The 17,060-nt window shown below is 32.8% G+C and overlaps 1 protein-coding gene and 1 pseudogene across 1 annotated transcript; one reads left to right on the plus strand and one right to left on the minus strand.

Moving 5' to 3' along the window:
- The first annotated feature begins 4,487 nt into the window (after window positions 1-4,487).
- Window positions 4,488-7,162, plus strand: LOC132064070 (pectinesterase 2-like; annotated as a pseudogene).
- A 4,753-nt stretch (window positions 7,163-11,915) lies between these two features.
- Window positions 11,916-12,722, minus strand: LOC132062642 (pectinesterase inhibitor-like). Its single transcript, XM_059455175.1, has one exon. It carries the CDS (start codon window positions 12,648-12,650, stop codon window positions 12,114-12,116), a length of 537 nt encoding a protein of 178 aa, XP_059311158.1. The 5' UTR covers window positions 12,651-12,722; the 3' UTR covers window positions 11,916-12,113.
- Window positions 12,723-17,060: the final 4,338 nt, after the last annotated feature.

Here is a 17,060-nt window from a genome sequence, read left to right on the forward strand (position 1 = left end):
GTGATATTTATTCCTTTTACTATTTTTATAATGGAATCTTTATGAGCTGAGGTACAAGCCCTCACGTACGTCAGTATATATTTTCTGTGTCAATTTGTTTTGTCTCTTTCCTGGTTGCTATGATGCTAAATATTCCTATATATGACATAAACATATTTTCTCAATCTTGTCTTTATATATATCGAAATCGAATGTACAAACTCCCTTTGAATTTCCCAATCAAGATTCTTTCGTAGAGGAAAAAGGCAGCAAACCAGCGTATAGATAAAAATGTTATTATTTTTTCCGGTTAATTTACTTGTGATGCTTGTAAAAACTAGTCATTTCAAAATACTTGGTATATATTTTAGAAATCAAGGAGATATAATTATTAATTATTTCTCTTCTACCCTTAACATTAATATAATATAGTGAGCTGGGGAGGGATTAATGTAATGAAAGATCAAACAATAAATAAAATATAAATTTATAAAAAAAAGGCTTATTATTAATATTTTCTTACATTAAATAATGGATAAAATGTTAGATATGATGAGCAAATAGGATCAGAGGGAGGAATTAGTAAGAAATGATTATTGTAAAGGTATATGCGTATGTACATTTTTCAGATAAGATCTCAGAGGGCAAGATGTTACATTTGGTTTTTCATCATCATCAATGTAGTTAACTTTTTATTCTTAATATATGGCTTAAGCATGACTAAACCCACCACTGCACTAACAATCTAACATGGTTTATAAAAATAATTGTAAACAATTTTTGCGCTAATTTTGCACAATCTATAGCTAGAAATACCAAATTAATTTTTATAGAAATAATGTTTTGCCCCTTCCTTACTTTTCCTTTTCTCTTTTATGATTTAGATGTTTCCAATTTGTATACGAGGCGCATAGTTTTTATGACTACGTTAATGGTCTACCAGACAATATAGAGCTCACCCAATCAAAAGATTAGTTGCATGAGGCGTTTACGTGATGATACAGAAAACAAAGAACTCTATCCTGTCAATAATTCAGCTATGATTACATTTGACATCTTTAGAGTTTAGACTTTTGGGACCTATAATTTTCTTGCATTCATAATGAAAGCACCCAATAATTTCAATTCCAACAACTGAAATCTTGCAGCAGGCCACCACAAACCACTAAAGTTGTTGCAGCCCGTTTATTTTCAATTCCATTTTTAAGTTAGGTAACGTCAAATTTAAAATACGTAGAACGATTGTCCATGTCTACCCGTAACAGTAAAGTTATCCATGCATATACGAAAAGAAGTTTCATATTGGAAAATCACTAATTTGGATAATGTTAAGAATAACAATTATATTTGTGGTGATCTTGATTAATAGCGAATGATATTTAGTTGTGGAATAATCCACATCCTATCATTTACCAAAGTTTATTTCTAATGAATATTCCAATGACAAGTTTTTAACATAATTCAAGAATGTGCTGTAACACAAACGAACACGCTTCCTATAAGAGGAAGTCAATTATAAATTGTGGGTAGGTGGCTAGGTTTGTTGTGTACAAGTCAATTGAGAATTCCATTTTCCTTAAAAGTGCATGGTTAATTAGTTATTCATGTTTCCCTTTTCAAAGACGTGCATTTTCTAAGAGACGTTCCTTAGCAAGACGGAACTTCTTCGTCTAAAAGTATTACTTCAATAACGAGAATAAAATGTTGAACTTTATTAAATTTTGTAAAAAAAAATAAAAATTATACTGTTGATAGATATAAGTTCAATTTAAAAATTTGATTAGGAAATGATTACGAATACCTTTTAAGGCCTACGAAAATAAAATGATCACTATACCTTCTATGACAAGTTGAATTTGACTAATTTTGTAAGAAGTAATTTACAATGTCAGTGAATATAAATTATTATTATTTTTTAAAATCGATTAGGAAATGATTACTAGTACCTTTTAAGACCTACGAAAATGAAATGTACTAATGGGAATTAATTAAGTTGCAACCATCACGCAACGCTCCCATAGAAAAACCTGCCATATAAATATATATAGGGGTACTTGCTAGCTAGAAATTAACATTTCCAAGTCGGTCGAGGAAGTTTTAGATCATTAAATTTCAATAAGGAATATGGACTATGACTTGAAAGAATTAAGGAAATATATGAAGTGCCTAAATTAAACAATCTTGAGAAATTAAATCAGGAAAAGGAAAGGAAGAAAAAATTTACGAAGTAATTTTATGAAGGGTCATCTCCATTTTTATTTTATTGTACCAAAGTTAATTTGTGACATAAATATTACTAATAAAGTATCACAAAAAGTCATTGAAAGTCTGGAAAAGGGCCAAATATACCCCTGTACTATCGGAAAAGTGTCAACTATACCCCTCTTTATGCTTTGGGTCCAAATAATATACCCCTACCGTTATACTTAATTTTAATGAGGTGGATGCCACCTGACATGCCACCTCACTAACCAAACTCAATTTTACCCCAACGTTACAATGTCATCCAACAATGTTCCTCATCCATGATTAGAACTCATCGGCGGAGCTAAAGACAAGTTTATCTCTGCATTTAAATTGATTAATAATCTGTATACTGGGCCGGATTTAGGTGGGTGTGACTCGAACACCCTCGGCAAAAAGTTACAAAGTATATATATGGTAGATTTTAAACGTATTTGTGTGCATATATAAGCTATGAATATCCTAAACAAATCCAAAAGGTTAGCTCAAGCAGTACAAGGTGTTCAAAATTCTCTCCAGCATATGCCTAGGGACAACAAACTTTTTAATATTTAGCTTTTTTTTTTTTTTTTCGAACCCTCTGAATGAAAATCCTGGATCCCCCACTGTCTGTATATATAGTGCGTATCCTATTGTTGCTTGGAATCGTCATATAGAGACTAACTTTGCAGCTTTTCTTAGGTATGTTCCTGATGTTCGTCTCAAGCGAGTGTGTCTGAGGACTAGGGGAGGGTGGGGGTGGGGGGTAAAATTGAGTTTGGTTAGTGCGGTGGCATGCCACGTGGCATCCACCTCATTAAAATATTGATGCCATGTGGGATTGGATGTCCACGTTGGTCCACTTTAACGGTGGAGGGGTATATTTGGCCCTTTTCCGTTAAAAGTCATTAAACTTTGCCTAAATATCACAACAAGTAACTCAACTTCTTATGCTTAGGCAAAGTTGAACGACTTTTTCGTTACAAAGCATAATTTAGTGACTTTCATGATATTTTGGGTTAAAAGTTTTTTTAGTAATTTTAATGCAATAAAATAAAAATTGAGTCACCATCTATACCATAAAAAAACTCCAGATATGAATACATATGGAACTTGAACGCGGCTTATGAAATTCGCTTTTATATCATTTTTTACTAGCTATAAATCTTGAATGGGTCATAATTGGCACTTATTCCCCAATTTTGTGCCGGTATTTAAATTTTGTCCCTCAACGCAAGTTATTTTTTGCGAAGCATACGTATGTATTTTCGTATCATAATATTCCACAAGTTGTGCCCGCATAAATAAAAAACTTATGCCCTGCTAGACATCAGTTTGATTGCTGAAGCACAAAAATTTAAAATCAGCCTAGTCGAAGGACAAAAATTAAAGATCAGCCCATTTGAAGTACAAAAGTGTAATTTTTCCTCTTATATTGTTCGAGCTAGTTACACTTACCCGAAGCTAGAAAGCTTGAAATACCTTTGGTACACTAATTGACCGTGAATTGGTATTTAATCAGACAGCAAAGCATATAAAGAATTTAGTAAATAACAAGAAAAGATTTGTTTTTCCTCTTTCCAGATGATAAAGAAAAAAAAATGAGACCATCCAATCATAGCCATCATAAATACGATGAATGGCAAGTTCGTGGAGCCCCTTATCTAGTGTAAGAAGAAATTAAGAATAGAGAAATAAATATATGATACGAGGGTATAAACGAGAAAATGTTCTGAAATCCTAGAATTTAAGCTGCCCAAAAATACTATGGCCATATACGTTTTCTTTGTGATTGCGCTGCATCATTATTCAATTAATTAATATATATACATCGATCGTATAATTAATTAAATTTTATATCAATTTATTTAGCTTGTTATAATTTTTTTAAATATATTACTATATAATTGTAATAGACTTATTGCGCAGAGTTACATATATCTGATTGTATTCTTTTTAATTTAATGTACTTAAATTAAACTCAAATATGAGATAGTACTGGAATACATTTGAAGCGCGTTTCTAGCTTCCTGTTTTTGATTTTATGTTAATCACGTTTCATCTTAATTCCCTTGTCAAGTCAACAAATATACATCACCCACAGAATATTATTTTTTAAAATTATAGTATTATTTTCTCCTGATTCTAAAACCTTACAGATAGCCACAAGTATTGTTCTCACGATTCATGCCTTAATCCGGAATGAAGAAAAAGAAATGGTGCGTCCCATCACCTTAGTTGTTGACATTCCCTTGTACGCACCTCTTGTATCTATATAAAGAAGCCAAAGGCAGCAAAATATAACACAACTTGTCCCTCAAAAAATACTAGAAATTCCTCATAACATCCATAACAATGACCAATATTCATTTGATTTTCCCACTTTTATTTGCTTCCTCTTTCTTTTTTCCATCCACCAATGGCTACTCTGAGGCAGCCATAAAATCTTGGTGCATCCAAACACCTCATCCACAACCTTGCGAGTACTTCTTGTCACAAAATCCCAAATATTCAACTCCTATCAACAAAAAATCCGATTTTCTAAAAGTGTCACTAGAATTGGCCCTAGACCGTGCGTTACGTGCCCAAACGAACTCATATTCACTAGGTTCAAAATGCCGTAACGAGCGCGAAAAAGCTGCATGGGCCGATTGTATTGAACTCTATGAACACACAATCCAAAAAATCAAAACAACAGTTGATCCAAAAGCTAAATGCACAGCTGCTGATGCTCAAACATGGCTAAGTACAGCCTTGACAAATCTCGACACATGTAGAGCCGGTTTCGAAGAACTCGGGGTCACGGATTATGTGATGCCTTTGATGTCAAATAATGTTACATCTTTAATTAGTAACACTTTGTCTTTGAACCATGGTTACTATACCGAGCCTACTGCGACTCAAGTAGATGGATTTCCAACATGGGTTGCGCCTGGTGATAGGAAACTTTTGCAATCGCCATCGCCAGCTTCTCAGGCGAATATAGTGGTGGCTAAAGATGGTTCGGGGAATTTCAAGACTCTGAAAGAAGCTGTTGCTTCTGCTGGGGAAAGGAAAGGAAGTGGGAGATTTGTGATATATGTGAAGGCAGGGATTTATAGTGAAAATGTGGAGATAGGATCAAAGGTGAAGAATGTAATGTTGATTGGAGATGGCATGGGAAAGACAATTATCACAGGAAGCAAAAGTGTTGGAGGAGGATCCACCACCTTTAAATCAGCCACAGTTGGTAAGTATAAACCAAAAACTGTTCCAGTATAATTAAATTCTTTCTTTTATTTTTGGGGACGGCTCAATGAAATTGGTGGCCTAAAGTTAAATCTTAATAAGAGGCCTCAAGTATATAAAATAAAACTAGCTTCTCCGTGCGTCACAAGTGCATCTCGTGCACAGCGTGTGCAACTCTCGTCAATTAGTAATAAAAAAATTTTAAATCACGTATATATGTTGTTAAATATGTGTCAGAGGATGATCAAGACAAGAGTTTTTTTAACTTTTTTTTTTTTTTTTTTCTCCCAACACATGAGTTGTACTATTTGACAAGTGCAAACTAAAATGTTACTTAAAATCTTAGACGCTATATATGGACAAACTCTAACCAACGGATGATTAATGCCACTCGTGCCTTTGAAACCCTCTATATATAGTTCAGCCGCCCTAAGTATTAGACCTTAGAAGAAGCATGATTTGACAGTCAACTATATCTTATCATTGGTTCGTACCTTCAAAAAGAGAAATATTAACTAGTTCTAGGACTAATATATAACTTGTATGGATAATTTCGTCAACATGTCATGATTTGACAGTCAACTATATATTATCATTGGTTCGTACCTTCAAAAAGAGAAACATTAACTAGTTCTAGGACTAATATAACTTGTATGGATAATTTCGTCAACATGTCATGATTTGACAGTCAACTATATATTTATCATTGGTTCGTACCTTCAAAAAGAGAAATATTAACTAGTACCAGGACTGATATAACTTGTATGGATAATTTCGTCAACATGTCCAGCATATGCTAATATTGTGTCTTGTTTTATTTCTCAATATCAGCTGTTGTCGGTGATGGATTTATTGCTCGAGGCATAACATTTAGGAACAACTATTGGCCTCAAAACCACCAAGCAAAAGAGCCCTTCTGATCCGCTCGATCTTTCAAACATTCTACCAATGTAGCTTTGAAGGGTACCAAGACACTCTTTACGTCCACTCTGATAGGCAATTTTACAGAGAATGCGATATTTATGGTACAGTCGATTTCATATTTGGTAACGCAGCAGTTGTGTTGCAAAATTGCAACATTTTCGCTAGAGACCCTCCGAACAAGACCAACACTGTTACAGCACAAGGCCGAACTGACCCCAACCAAAACACTGGAATTTCAATTCACAATTGTAGAATCACAGCAGCTTCTGATTTAAAGGCTTCTAAAAACTCAGTCAAGACCTATTTAGGAAGGCCATGGAAACAATATTCAAGAACTGTTGTGATGAAAACATTTCTTGATGGATTGATTAATCCAGAAGGATGGATGCCATGGAGTGGTAACTTCGCGCTGAGCACGTTGTACTATGGAGAGTACTTGAACACGGGTCCGGGTTCATCGACTGCAAATCGGGTTAAATGGGGGCGGTTATCGGGTTATTACTAGTGCTGCCGAGGCATCTAAATTCACCCCTGCTAATTTCATTGCCGGAAATTCTTGGTTGCCTGCCACCAACGTGCCATTCACTTCTGGTCTTTGATTTGATTTTTATTTTATATCTCTTTGTTGTGTACTTTTATATATACTGATTTGAATTTTCAATTTATAAGTAGCATGAACGTAATAATTGTTGCTCAAACAGAAACGTGTAATTGAGCAACTGATTTGCATTTGTTGTATATTTCCTTCAATGTTGTATTACCTAATTCTTTCTTTAGCAAAAAAATTGTTGATCGTTGAGAATATTCACCCTTTACTAAAAAGTTCATGATCAAATTGATTATGATATCCTTGTTGCCCTATATATCCTTAATGTCTAGCAGTTTTTTTTTTTTTTTTTTTTTTAACCACAATATCATTAATTTTGTCTACCGCAATTTTTCTTCCCAATCCAAATACAATGTGGATTAATGTAGTGCTTAAACTTATTAAAACAGAAACTTAATTCAAACTAGAACTGACGCACCATGTTTTTAATTCAAACTAGAACTGACGCACCATTAACAAAATTGCCTCAGTTCAAAAAGTTCGAGGCAAAATTGGCTCATTCTCCCTTATTTTGGAACAATCATTAGTAGAAAGAGTATTTATGAGCAATTTGGATAGTTGGAGGGCATTTTTGTGCCAAAAGTATAAGGGCAAGAATATTTTAGTTCGGAGGTATATTGGCTCTATTCCCTTAATTATATTAATGGATGCAACGAGAGAAGAGATGGTGAAGCATACATGCAGAGTGCCATTATATCCGTAGGACAACCTAAATAAATGCAGCCTAATCAGTGAATTATGAATTTGAAATTCTTTTTTAAGGGCAATGATCTTTCTCAATTCACCTTAAAAATAAGATTCTTAACTGTTGATGTTGCTAAATATACCGTAAAATTATTGAATCATTAAGTGTCATTTATAGTATGTAATGCTACTTAATTAACTACAAATGTAAATTTATCCCTTCGTCTCAAATTAGTTGCCGTGTTTCGCTAGTTTTGTTTACCCTTAAAACGGTAATAATTAAATTTGTAAGTGGTTTATAGGAGACGTGGCTAGATTAGTAAGTTACGTATAATAATAGTATGCAAACAATAAACGTAATATTGATGAATAAGAGAAAGAAAAGCTTAAGAGAACAAATTGTAGACTCCGAGAATTGGTTCGGTTTTGGAAATAGCCTCTCTACCTCGAGCCAATCAGTAAGAAAACTCCTCTCTCTCTTTCATATTACAAGTATGAAAATTGGTAAAAAACTAGCCCGAAAATGAAGGGGGTACATCCTTATTTATAGCTACAAATAGATCGGCTTAGTACAACCTAAAAAAGGCCTTTTAAGAAAACCCTAAAATGGATAAGACGGCGTCCGTACGGATGTTCTGACATCCGTACGGATGTCAGCGCAAATGATGGAATGGTTAGGCGACGTGTAGCATAGCCCGTAACGGATACTCCGAGCCTATGTCGAGTGTTTTCTCCCCAGGTTAGGGTTTTCTGTGCTTATCAACATACCCTTGATTTTTTACACGTAGTTGGAAAAACCCACAACTCCTCGGCCCTCATTCCTTTCGATCTTACCCGAGGCTAATGAACTCGTTCTTCTTCGACCTTGCATCGGACAACTGCAATATTTACTCCGATTTTTGCCACATACAAATTGCTTCGGTTTTTACCATATACAAGTTTCTTGAGAACCAATTTGACTAATCGTTAAATCAAATCAACCCAATATCTTACGATTAAAATTTAGATATTCAATTACTATATGAAAATATCCACAACTTGCAACTTTTCTCATGTCATCATTTTGATGAACAAAATACTTTTTTAAAATGTTAGTCAAAGTTTATATAATTTGACTCTTAAAAAACAAAATATAACTTAAAATTCATAATCAACCACCTTTATTAGTACTCCCTCCATCTCAAATTATCTGTTGCTATTTGTTTTACACGCCTGTTAAGAAATATTAATTAGGAGAGTTATTTGACTATTTTATCATTATTTATGTCTTAGTTATAATCTCTTTTCATTAAATGTTTACTCTATTTATGTGTTATCTCCATTAATGATAAAATTCTACTAAGGGCAAAATGAGAAAACAACAATTAATTGTGTCTTGAACTACTAAAATGACAAATAATTGGAAACAACTATTTTTAGTAACCATTATATAAAATTTGAGACAGATGGAGCATGATATTTAAACCAGATTTATTGCTAGTACAATTAGGTAATTAATGAAACATAATTATCCGCACGTAAACATCTTACGACATTGAATATATTGAGCTAAATAATTGGATCAATAAACGTACGTAAATACTTGAATAGAAAACTGCGACAAGCTCTTTCAAAATTTATCAATTATAGTTTCCGAAAATAAGTATATTGTGGATCTATTAAAAATGAAGTCTGTAGATTAAGCCCCACTGCCCCCGTATTGAAGTGCACATTATCATGTTAGCGTACCACACAACATAAATTACATAGGGTGGCCAACCAATATAGTTGCTTGGTAGGAATAATGAAAGTCTCCTTGATAGATTCCAAATATTTTAATGTCGGCTTAGGCCAATTATGTGTTTGCATTCATCATGGTAGACGGTAGTACGTAAAGTGAATTTATTTAATTTCCTCATTGTTTCATCCTGCACCTCTTCATTTCCACATATTTTGTGGTCGTCAAACACTTTCTTCGTCCTTTTTAGAAGAAAGAATATAATGATTCGATCATGGAGTTTTGGAAATATATTAGTATTTCATATTGTTTACCCCGAAATCGGATAATCAATTGAATTTGTAAGTGGGTATAGGATATGTGCTTTGTTCTTGATGTATGTAAGATAAAGAGAATGTAGATTTGAAGGCTCACCAACAAAGCAGCCAAAGATGTAAACGTTATGAACAATGTATTATACTATTAGCAATAATTCTAAAGAGAAATGGCCTTGGCCGAATAAATGAGAGGGAGAATAAATATATGAGATTCTCCTATTGTAAGTGTTCTTGAAAGATAAAGGGAGCCAACCCCCACAAAGGAGGGGGGTGTCCCATATTTATAGTGCTGCCTCCATGGGCTTCGTACAATGTGAATTAATAAAATAATAATAACAAGGACAGACTACGAACGGATTTGGTGGGATTAGGCCAGCGGCGCCGCCTGACACACGCATGGTTGGTGGTTGACCACGGCAGGACGCTACTGACGCGTGGCTCACGTGCAACGGCTACACCGGACCAACGACCATTCGGACCAACGGCTATACCGGACCAACGACCATTCGGACCAACGATAAAGGTGGTGGACCAAATGGTGTCCTTGCTCAGCTCCGGTCCAGGCGCCCCTCCGGTTTAGTTCGAATGTCATCGGGCACGTTCCTCTCTTCCTTCCCTCGGTCCTTATTTCAACGGTTTATGTTATGTCCGGTCTTTACCGTATACACATATAATTTGAAATTTTGCAGCATGCATCATATATATGCTGTTAGTACCCATTTATATTGTTTCCAGGCAGGTGCAGAGCCAAAGAGACAAAAGGGAGTTCACACCCGGTTCGCAAATTACAATATTCAAGGTCAATTTATATATTAGCCTCTCAATGTAAATTTTTCCTTCGTCCTATTTTTGTTATGGAATCGAAAAGGCAGAAGAGAAGATCGAAGAGATAATAAATGATAACTCTTTGTATTGATTATTATATTGTTTCTTGTATAAATAAAAGACTACATCTCTTTTATTAAGAAATAATAAGAAATAAAATATATTATTTTCCTTATAGATACTAAACTAAAGAAAACTAAATATTCTATAATTAATGTAGTAAGTAGACTTAGAAGGAAACTAAATGTTCTATCCTAGACTTAAAAAGAGAGTAAATATTTTACCATTAATGTAAATCATAAATATAAGGCTTAAAACTCTTATTTGTATAAGAATTTTTTGTTTTCCCATTATTAATCATTTAAGTGTACGAATGTCTACATACATATGCAAATTATTAAATTAAAGGATAATAATACGAGAGGATTTATGATTGGACAGATGATACCTTAAATCGTTACTTCGTGGAGCTGTTGGTAGACGAAGTCTTCCATTTAAAAAAAAAAAAAAAAAAAAAAAAAAGTCACTTCGTTGTTCGAGAGATGTCAATTACTTATTTACTTAAAAATTATATACCATAACTAGGTACAAACTGTATATATATACTGAATTTTTTAAATTTTTTGTGTATTTATTTGTTTATATTTTAATTTTCTTTATTAAAAATTCTAGCTTCATCACTATTGGTAATGCGTGATTCCCTTTGAGATTGCTTTTAAAAGTTTTGATAGTTTTCAGAAATTGTGGAGTTTCATGTCTATGAGAAAAAATACAACTTTTGAGATCTAAATAGCATGTCCAAACAAAAATTCAACTCCAAATCAACCTAATTTCAGATTAAAAAATTTACCCACATCGAGTGTTTACACCAAACAAATAGGTTTGAAGGAACCTAATCTGAATATAAATTCCTATGCTTTATCAGTAAGATGACAAGGCAATACAAGTTAACTTAGGATTTTAACATAAAGCCTTCCACATTTTGTAGGGTCTGTCAGGTTCTTCCGATTCATGTCTGAATCTCAGAAATTCAATGGAATACTCTATCACCGGGCATCTTGATTTAAGTATGTGTATGGGACTTGAAATTCAATATTCTAAAGTAATTTTTGGCACAATCTTTTGTGCTCTGTTTATAAAATCCTTAAACCTTTTCCTCACACACACAAAAAAAACATATAAGCACACAGCAAATGTGCCATATATACTTTTGTTATATATATTGGAAAGTAATAAGTCGAGAAAAAGCTCAAAAATAGTCCTTTAAGTTTCGACATCAACTCAAAAAAGTCCATTAAATATCAGGTGGAGCACTAATAGTCCTCCAAGTTTAGTCTCTTTTAAGAATTTTCATCAAACACAACGGCAGTCATAAACAAAAGCTATAAAAGAATATTGAAAAGATAGATCATTCCCTTGGAATAAGAATAGGCAATCTTTCTTTTTATTGAATTTATACCACTAGACAGAGTGTCTAATGGCTGCTATTTAACCAAATGTAAGTTCTTGAACTAAATTTGAAAGGGGAAACATAAGTTTATGATTTCATAACTTTCATATTTCTCAAGTCGATTATAATGCCTTGCGTAAATCTATAAATTTCTATGTATCAATGACCTTTCATCAATAGATAGCTAATAACCACAATAATATCAATAAGTCCTTGAAGCTTGTCACTAGCATCTTTGAGTTGAGGCGCTTCAGCGGGCGGTCCTTCAAAATCGTCATCACACGTAGAAGCACCAGTCGTAGCAGCGCCAGCATGAACATTCAAACTGTCATAATCTTTAGACTTCAAATCATCTGGCAATCCTCCAAGAACGTAAATAGCATCGTTATAACTCTCCAAACACGAATCATATCGCGTCTTTAATTTTGGATCTGTCGCCTGTTTAAGCAACGTACTAACAAGATTACGCACGGATGTTGCGTTCGTTTGTGATATCCCTATTGCGACAGTCGCAAGAACTACAAGATCTGCACCTTTGGATCGAGGATCCGCCCTTAAAGCCGATAAACATATAGCGGGCTTTAGTGTTTTCGAGCAAACCTCGGCTACCAGATCGGCTCTCACGCTTGTTAATGTGAAGGAGATTGATAGTAAAGAAACAAACAGAAATGGGGCAGAGTTATATGAGAGGGCCATTTTGAATGGTCAAATGTTTTTGTTTCATAATTCGTGTAGTGATAGGCACCTTATATAGTTATGTCTTCTAATTGATGAACATGTTGAGATAGCTATGTAATTAAGTATAATGTATTTATATTTAATTTCCCAAGATTTTGTTACCTTCTTGCTCCATAGTAGATTGGTCCATCTCCAAAGTAGATATCAATAATAGACAATTATTATACTTAATTTCCCAAGATTTTGTTACCTTCTTGCCTTATATAGTAGATCGGCAGTAAGTTAATGTTGTGATCAAATAGCAGATTTCAGCCATCTCCAAAGTAGATATCAATAATAGACACACATTTTTGCGGAATCGGAAATACTTACTCTTTCTGTATAAAAAAGATTTGAAAAATTAACTAATACTTGGAAGTAGTCAAACAATTCACATATACATACACAACTAGTACAGTCAAACCTCTCTATAACAGCATGGTTGGGTCCGAAATTTTCCGGCTGTTATAGAGAATGGTTGTTATACACGTATAACAATATTGACATTTAAGTAATATTTCGCTGCTATAGGCAAAAAAGATGCATAAAATCTAATTTTCATTTTTAATTGTCAAATTTTAAGCTTAATCACACTTTTTGTATAACGAAGGAAAATCATTTAATGATGAAAATATATATATATTCATATAATATTTTTTTGTTGTAATAGTGTATTAAATGATCAAATATTTTGTCAAAATCTCTACACTTATTATTGGTAATCATAGATATTATATTTTTTTAAAGATGGGTTAATTATTATATTACCAATAAAAGAAGATAGTTGTTATATGGGGGTAATTTTACAAAGAGCGTACTGTTATAAAGTTGATTGTTGCTAGTATAGGTGAAATGCTATTATAGAGAAGTAAAATATAACATAAAAAATCGATTCCGAAAAAAGTTGACTGTTATAGAAAAGTATTGTTATATGCGGGTGCCGTTATAGAGAAGTCTGACTGTAGTGTCAAATGGACTGGTTAAAGATTCACCATTCCATTGGACCCTTTAAAAGTGGCTGCATTTTGTGCCAAGAAGCAATCTTAAAAATGCGAAAACTAAAGAAGAAAGACCAGAATGTGCAATAGCTACTCCATGCATCAAAAAAGCCGAAGGGGAATCAGTTAACCTTCTCTTCTCACACTTTGCTATTGCCAGCATGGTGTTGGATATGCTTTTAGCTGTGGTTAATATCCAGTAGGTGATGCCAAGAACATCTACGGAGGCATGCTGACATAGAAAAGTGACATGTTTGACATGAAAAAGTCTTACTCGATTATTGGGAACATACAGAAATAGAAGGTGTTTTGAAGGGCATCTAAAAGCGGTTGAATAATTAATTCATTTAAATCGGGTCAAATGTGGATCATGTCCATACAACCCGCTGAAAACGACTATTTAACATATGTTTTTCTTTATAGCCTGTTTTGAGAAAAAAAATTACATCAGGGACCGGAACTGGGGAAAGAAAAAGGATTTTAGCATAAAGCCTTCCACATTTTGTAGGATCTGTCGGATTAGTGCCATGGATTGAAATTTACACAAACAATTAATGGAACGCAAATGAAATTTAATAAGCACAACAGTAATTACATAGAAAAAACACAACAGGAAAGCGAAAAAGTTCAACTAAAGAGGATCCTGCATTTCGTTCCGTCAATGTATGTATCAACCAAATTGATTTCAATATCTTCTTCCTCAGTATGACTAAAATTTTCTCTTTCAGATATATTCTACTGAAGAGAGACAAATCGTAATTCTACGCCTGTCAATGGTTTGGTTTATTTTATAAATTTATACTATAGCAATATTTTGGTTATTCTATTTTATATTATCAAAATTACACTTCTCAAAATCATCCCAAACGTCTCGATTACTTTTCAATATCGATATCGATACAGTTTGATTAATTTTCTATATTCTTTGAAACTAGGAGTCACAAGTAGAAATTAGAACACGATACCATGCATTTGCATCGGACGTTGGCAAAAAATTTCTAGACAATTTTAATAATTAATAGGCGATCAATCAAAGGAACATGAAAAACCATCAAGAGAGAGATCCATTCCACTATTTTATAGTAGTGCAATATAAATTATGCAAAGACAAGAAATCCAAATCTCATGAATAGAAATATATTAATAAAGAGTGGACTCAAGAACTGATAAAGTATCAAATAAGATAAATGTAAATCTCCGAGAGAAAAATATATTTAATTCCTTCTAGCTTGTTAATTAAGATCGTTCGAATACATTGTGACTATCTACTCAATATAATTGAATTAAGACGTTGGGCCAGGCATTTCAAATATTTTTCACTTTATTTTATGAAGTTGGAGATGAAATTGTGTTTGGTTATACTTTTTGCAAAAGATAGAAAAGAGCAGATTATTTGAATTTTGTGGAGATAGAGTTAGAAAATAGATTAGGGCTACTTTTCCAAATTTAAAATTCAACTTCAAGTTGGATCTGAAAATTTTATAACCAAACACTAATTTTGTAATAACGTGAAAAACAATTCGGAAAAAAAGTGAATGATTCAAACGACTTTTTCAATAGGAGTAATAGAAGAGGTTCAGAGTTGAGAATATAGGTGTTAATTACTTCTTGGTTTGTATCCGTTTCCGTCACACAGGCCAAGACAAAAAAAATTAATTATTTGTTATGTTCGAACTTAATAGTTAAAATTTATTTTATAGATAAATTCATTCGGTAAAGGTCGGTGTTTTATCAGTTTAATTTAATAAAATTAAAAACCTACCCTAATTATTCAATTGAATATAGATTAATATAAAAATCTACGTTTTAAAAAAATTTAAAAAAGAAAAAAACTAATAATCGGTTCGGCACGGCCCAATTCGGTTAGTTCAGTTGATTTTTTAAAAACCACTGACACCCCTAAATTTTTTCTATTATCTTATTACTATCAATATTTCATGAATAACATTTAAATAAGAAGGAAATATATGAACGACCTTATTTAAAGGGAAGAGGGTCAAAAATACCTCTCAGCTATGAGAAATAGAGTAAATTTACCCTTATTTTAACTTTGGTCTCAGATATGTCCTTATCATTAGTGGATTTGTCTCAAATATACCCTTATCATACGTAGACATCTAATTTGCAGCCGATGTACCCCTTGTATCATCGGTGTATAAATAATGTATATATTTTGTATAGCTATATGGCCCAAGCATCTAGTTTGCAACTGATGATCTATATTAATATAGGTTAGTATACTTGGAATTCAAGCATTAATAGGAAAATTAATTGGTAGAAAATTCCACGCAAATTTATGTTAGAAAAGGGTTTTAATTTTACAATTATATCCACCAGATATTTATCTATATGAATAAGTAGTTTAGTTTCTGAAGGGCATAAAGGTTGATCAACACTTGGAGGATATTTTTGCCTTTCAACATTTAGTGAAAATTATTCATGTATCTAATATAAATAGATGAGCATAGTTTAATCACCTTATTGTCCAAAAAATTCAAAAGTTACTTTAATGGGACTTTAGTACAAATTCAATGACCATTTGAGGAATTGAATCCTTTTTTTTTTAACTTTCGTTTCTTACTTGATTCCTAATACTAGAATATACTGCTTAATGACGTTTGACGTAATTCCTTTCCTTTTTGTTTTCTCTTATGAGTTACAGTTTAAGATTGTTTTCTGTAAAATAAAAAAATAAAAGTTGTTAATTACTTTTTGTAGATAAATCAAATTATATATTTAATGTTCAATTTAATACCAATTTTGTACTGAATAGTTGTTTCGCAAATAAAATTGATGTAAGCAGTGATGCTTTTCTTTATTTATTTTCAAAATAGGAAAACAAAGAGCATAATTGTGTATTGAATGATATCTTCTTCTTTTTTTTTTTTTTGATAAAAATGACAATAACATTTGTTATAAAATACATTAAAATATTTTTAGTTTTAGTTTAAAAAACAGTTCTGCACTTATACTTGTCAGTCGTAGCGATTATGCGTTATCAATCAGATATAATCTTTATATTTGATAGGTCATTTTTTAAAAAAAAAAAATTAGGGATTGTTTTACTGATATATATATATACACTTTGTGACGAAAATGAGGATTAGTTGAACTTGTACGTTGATTATATGCTACAATACATCATATGGTCTAAATATAGCTAGCACTCATTACTTTAAAATCCTGGATCCGTCACGGATGGGTAACATCGGTTGGGGGTCACTTGGCGTCCATCTCATCAAAATGTCAATGTCACTTGGGATTGGATGTACACCTTGAATAGCCCTAACGGAGGAGGAGTATTTTTGAGTCATTTAGGTAACGACGTGGGGTGTTTTTTTCACGGATAGTATAATAGAGGATAAAATCTATATTTTTCGAGTAATAAAGG

Source organism: Lycium ferocissimum, chromosome 7, assembly GCF_029784015.1.
Source record: "Lycium ferocissimum isolate CSIRO_LF1 chromosome 7, AGI_CSIRO_Lferr_CH_V1, whole genome shotgun sequence".
Lineage (NCBI taxonomy): Eukaryota > Viridiplantae > Streptophyta > Magnoliopsida > Solanales > Solanaceae > Lycium > Lycium ferocissimum.

Bases quoted from the DNA above. Each gene is read 5' to 3' on its own strand.
- LOC132062642 (XM_059455175.1), bottom strand. From the start codon at position 12,650: ATGGCCCTCTCATATAACTCTGCCCCATTTCTGTTTGTTTCTTTACTA.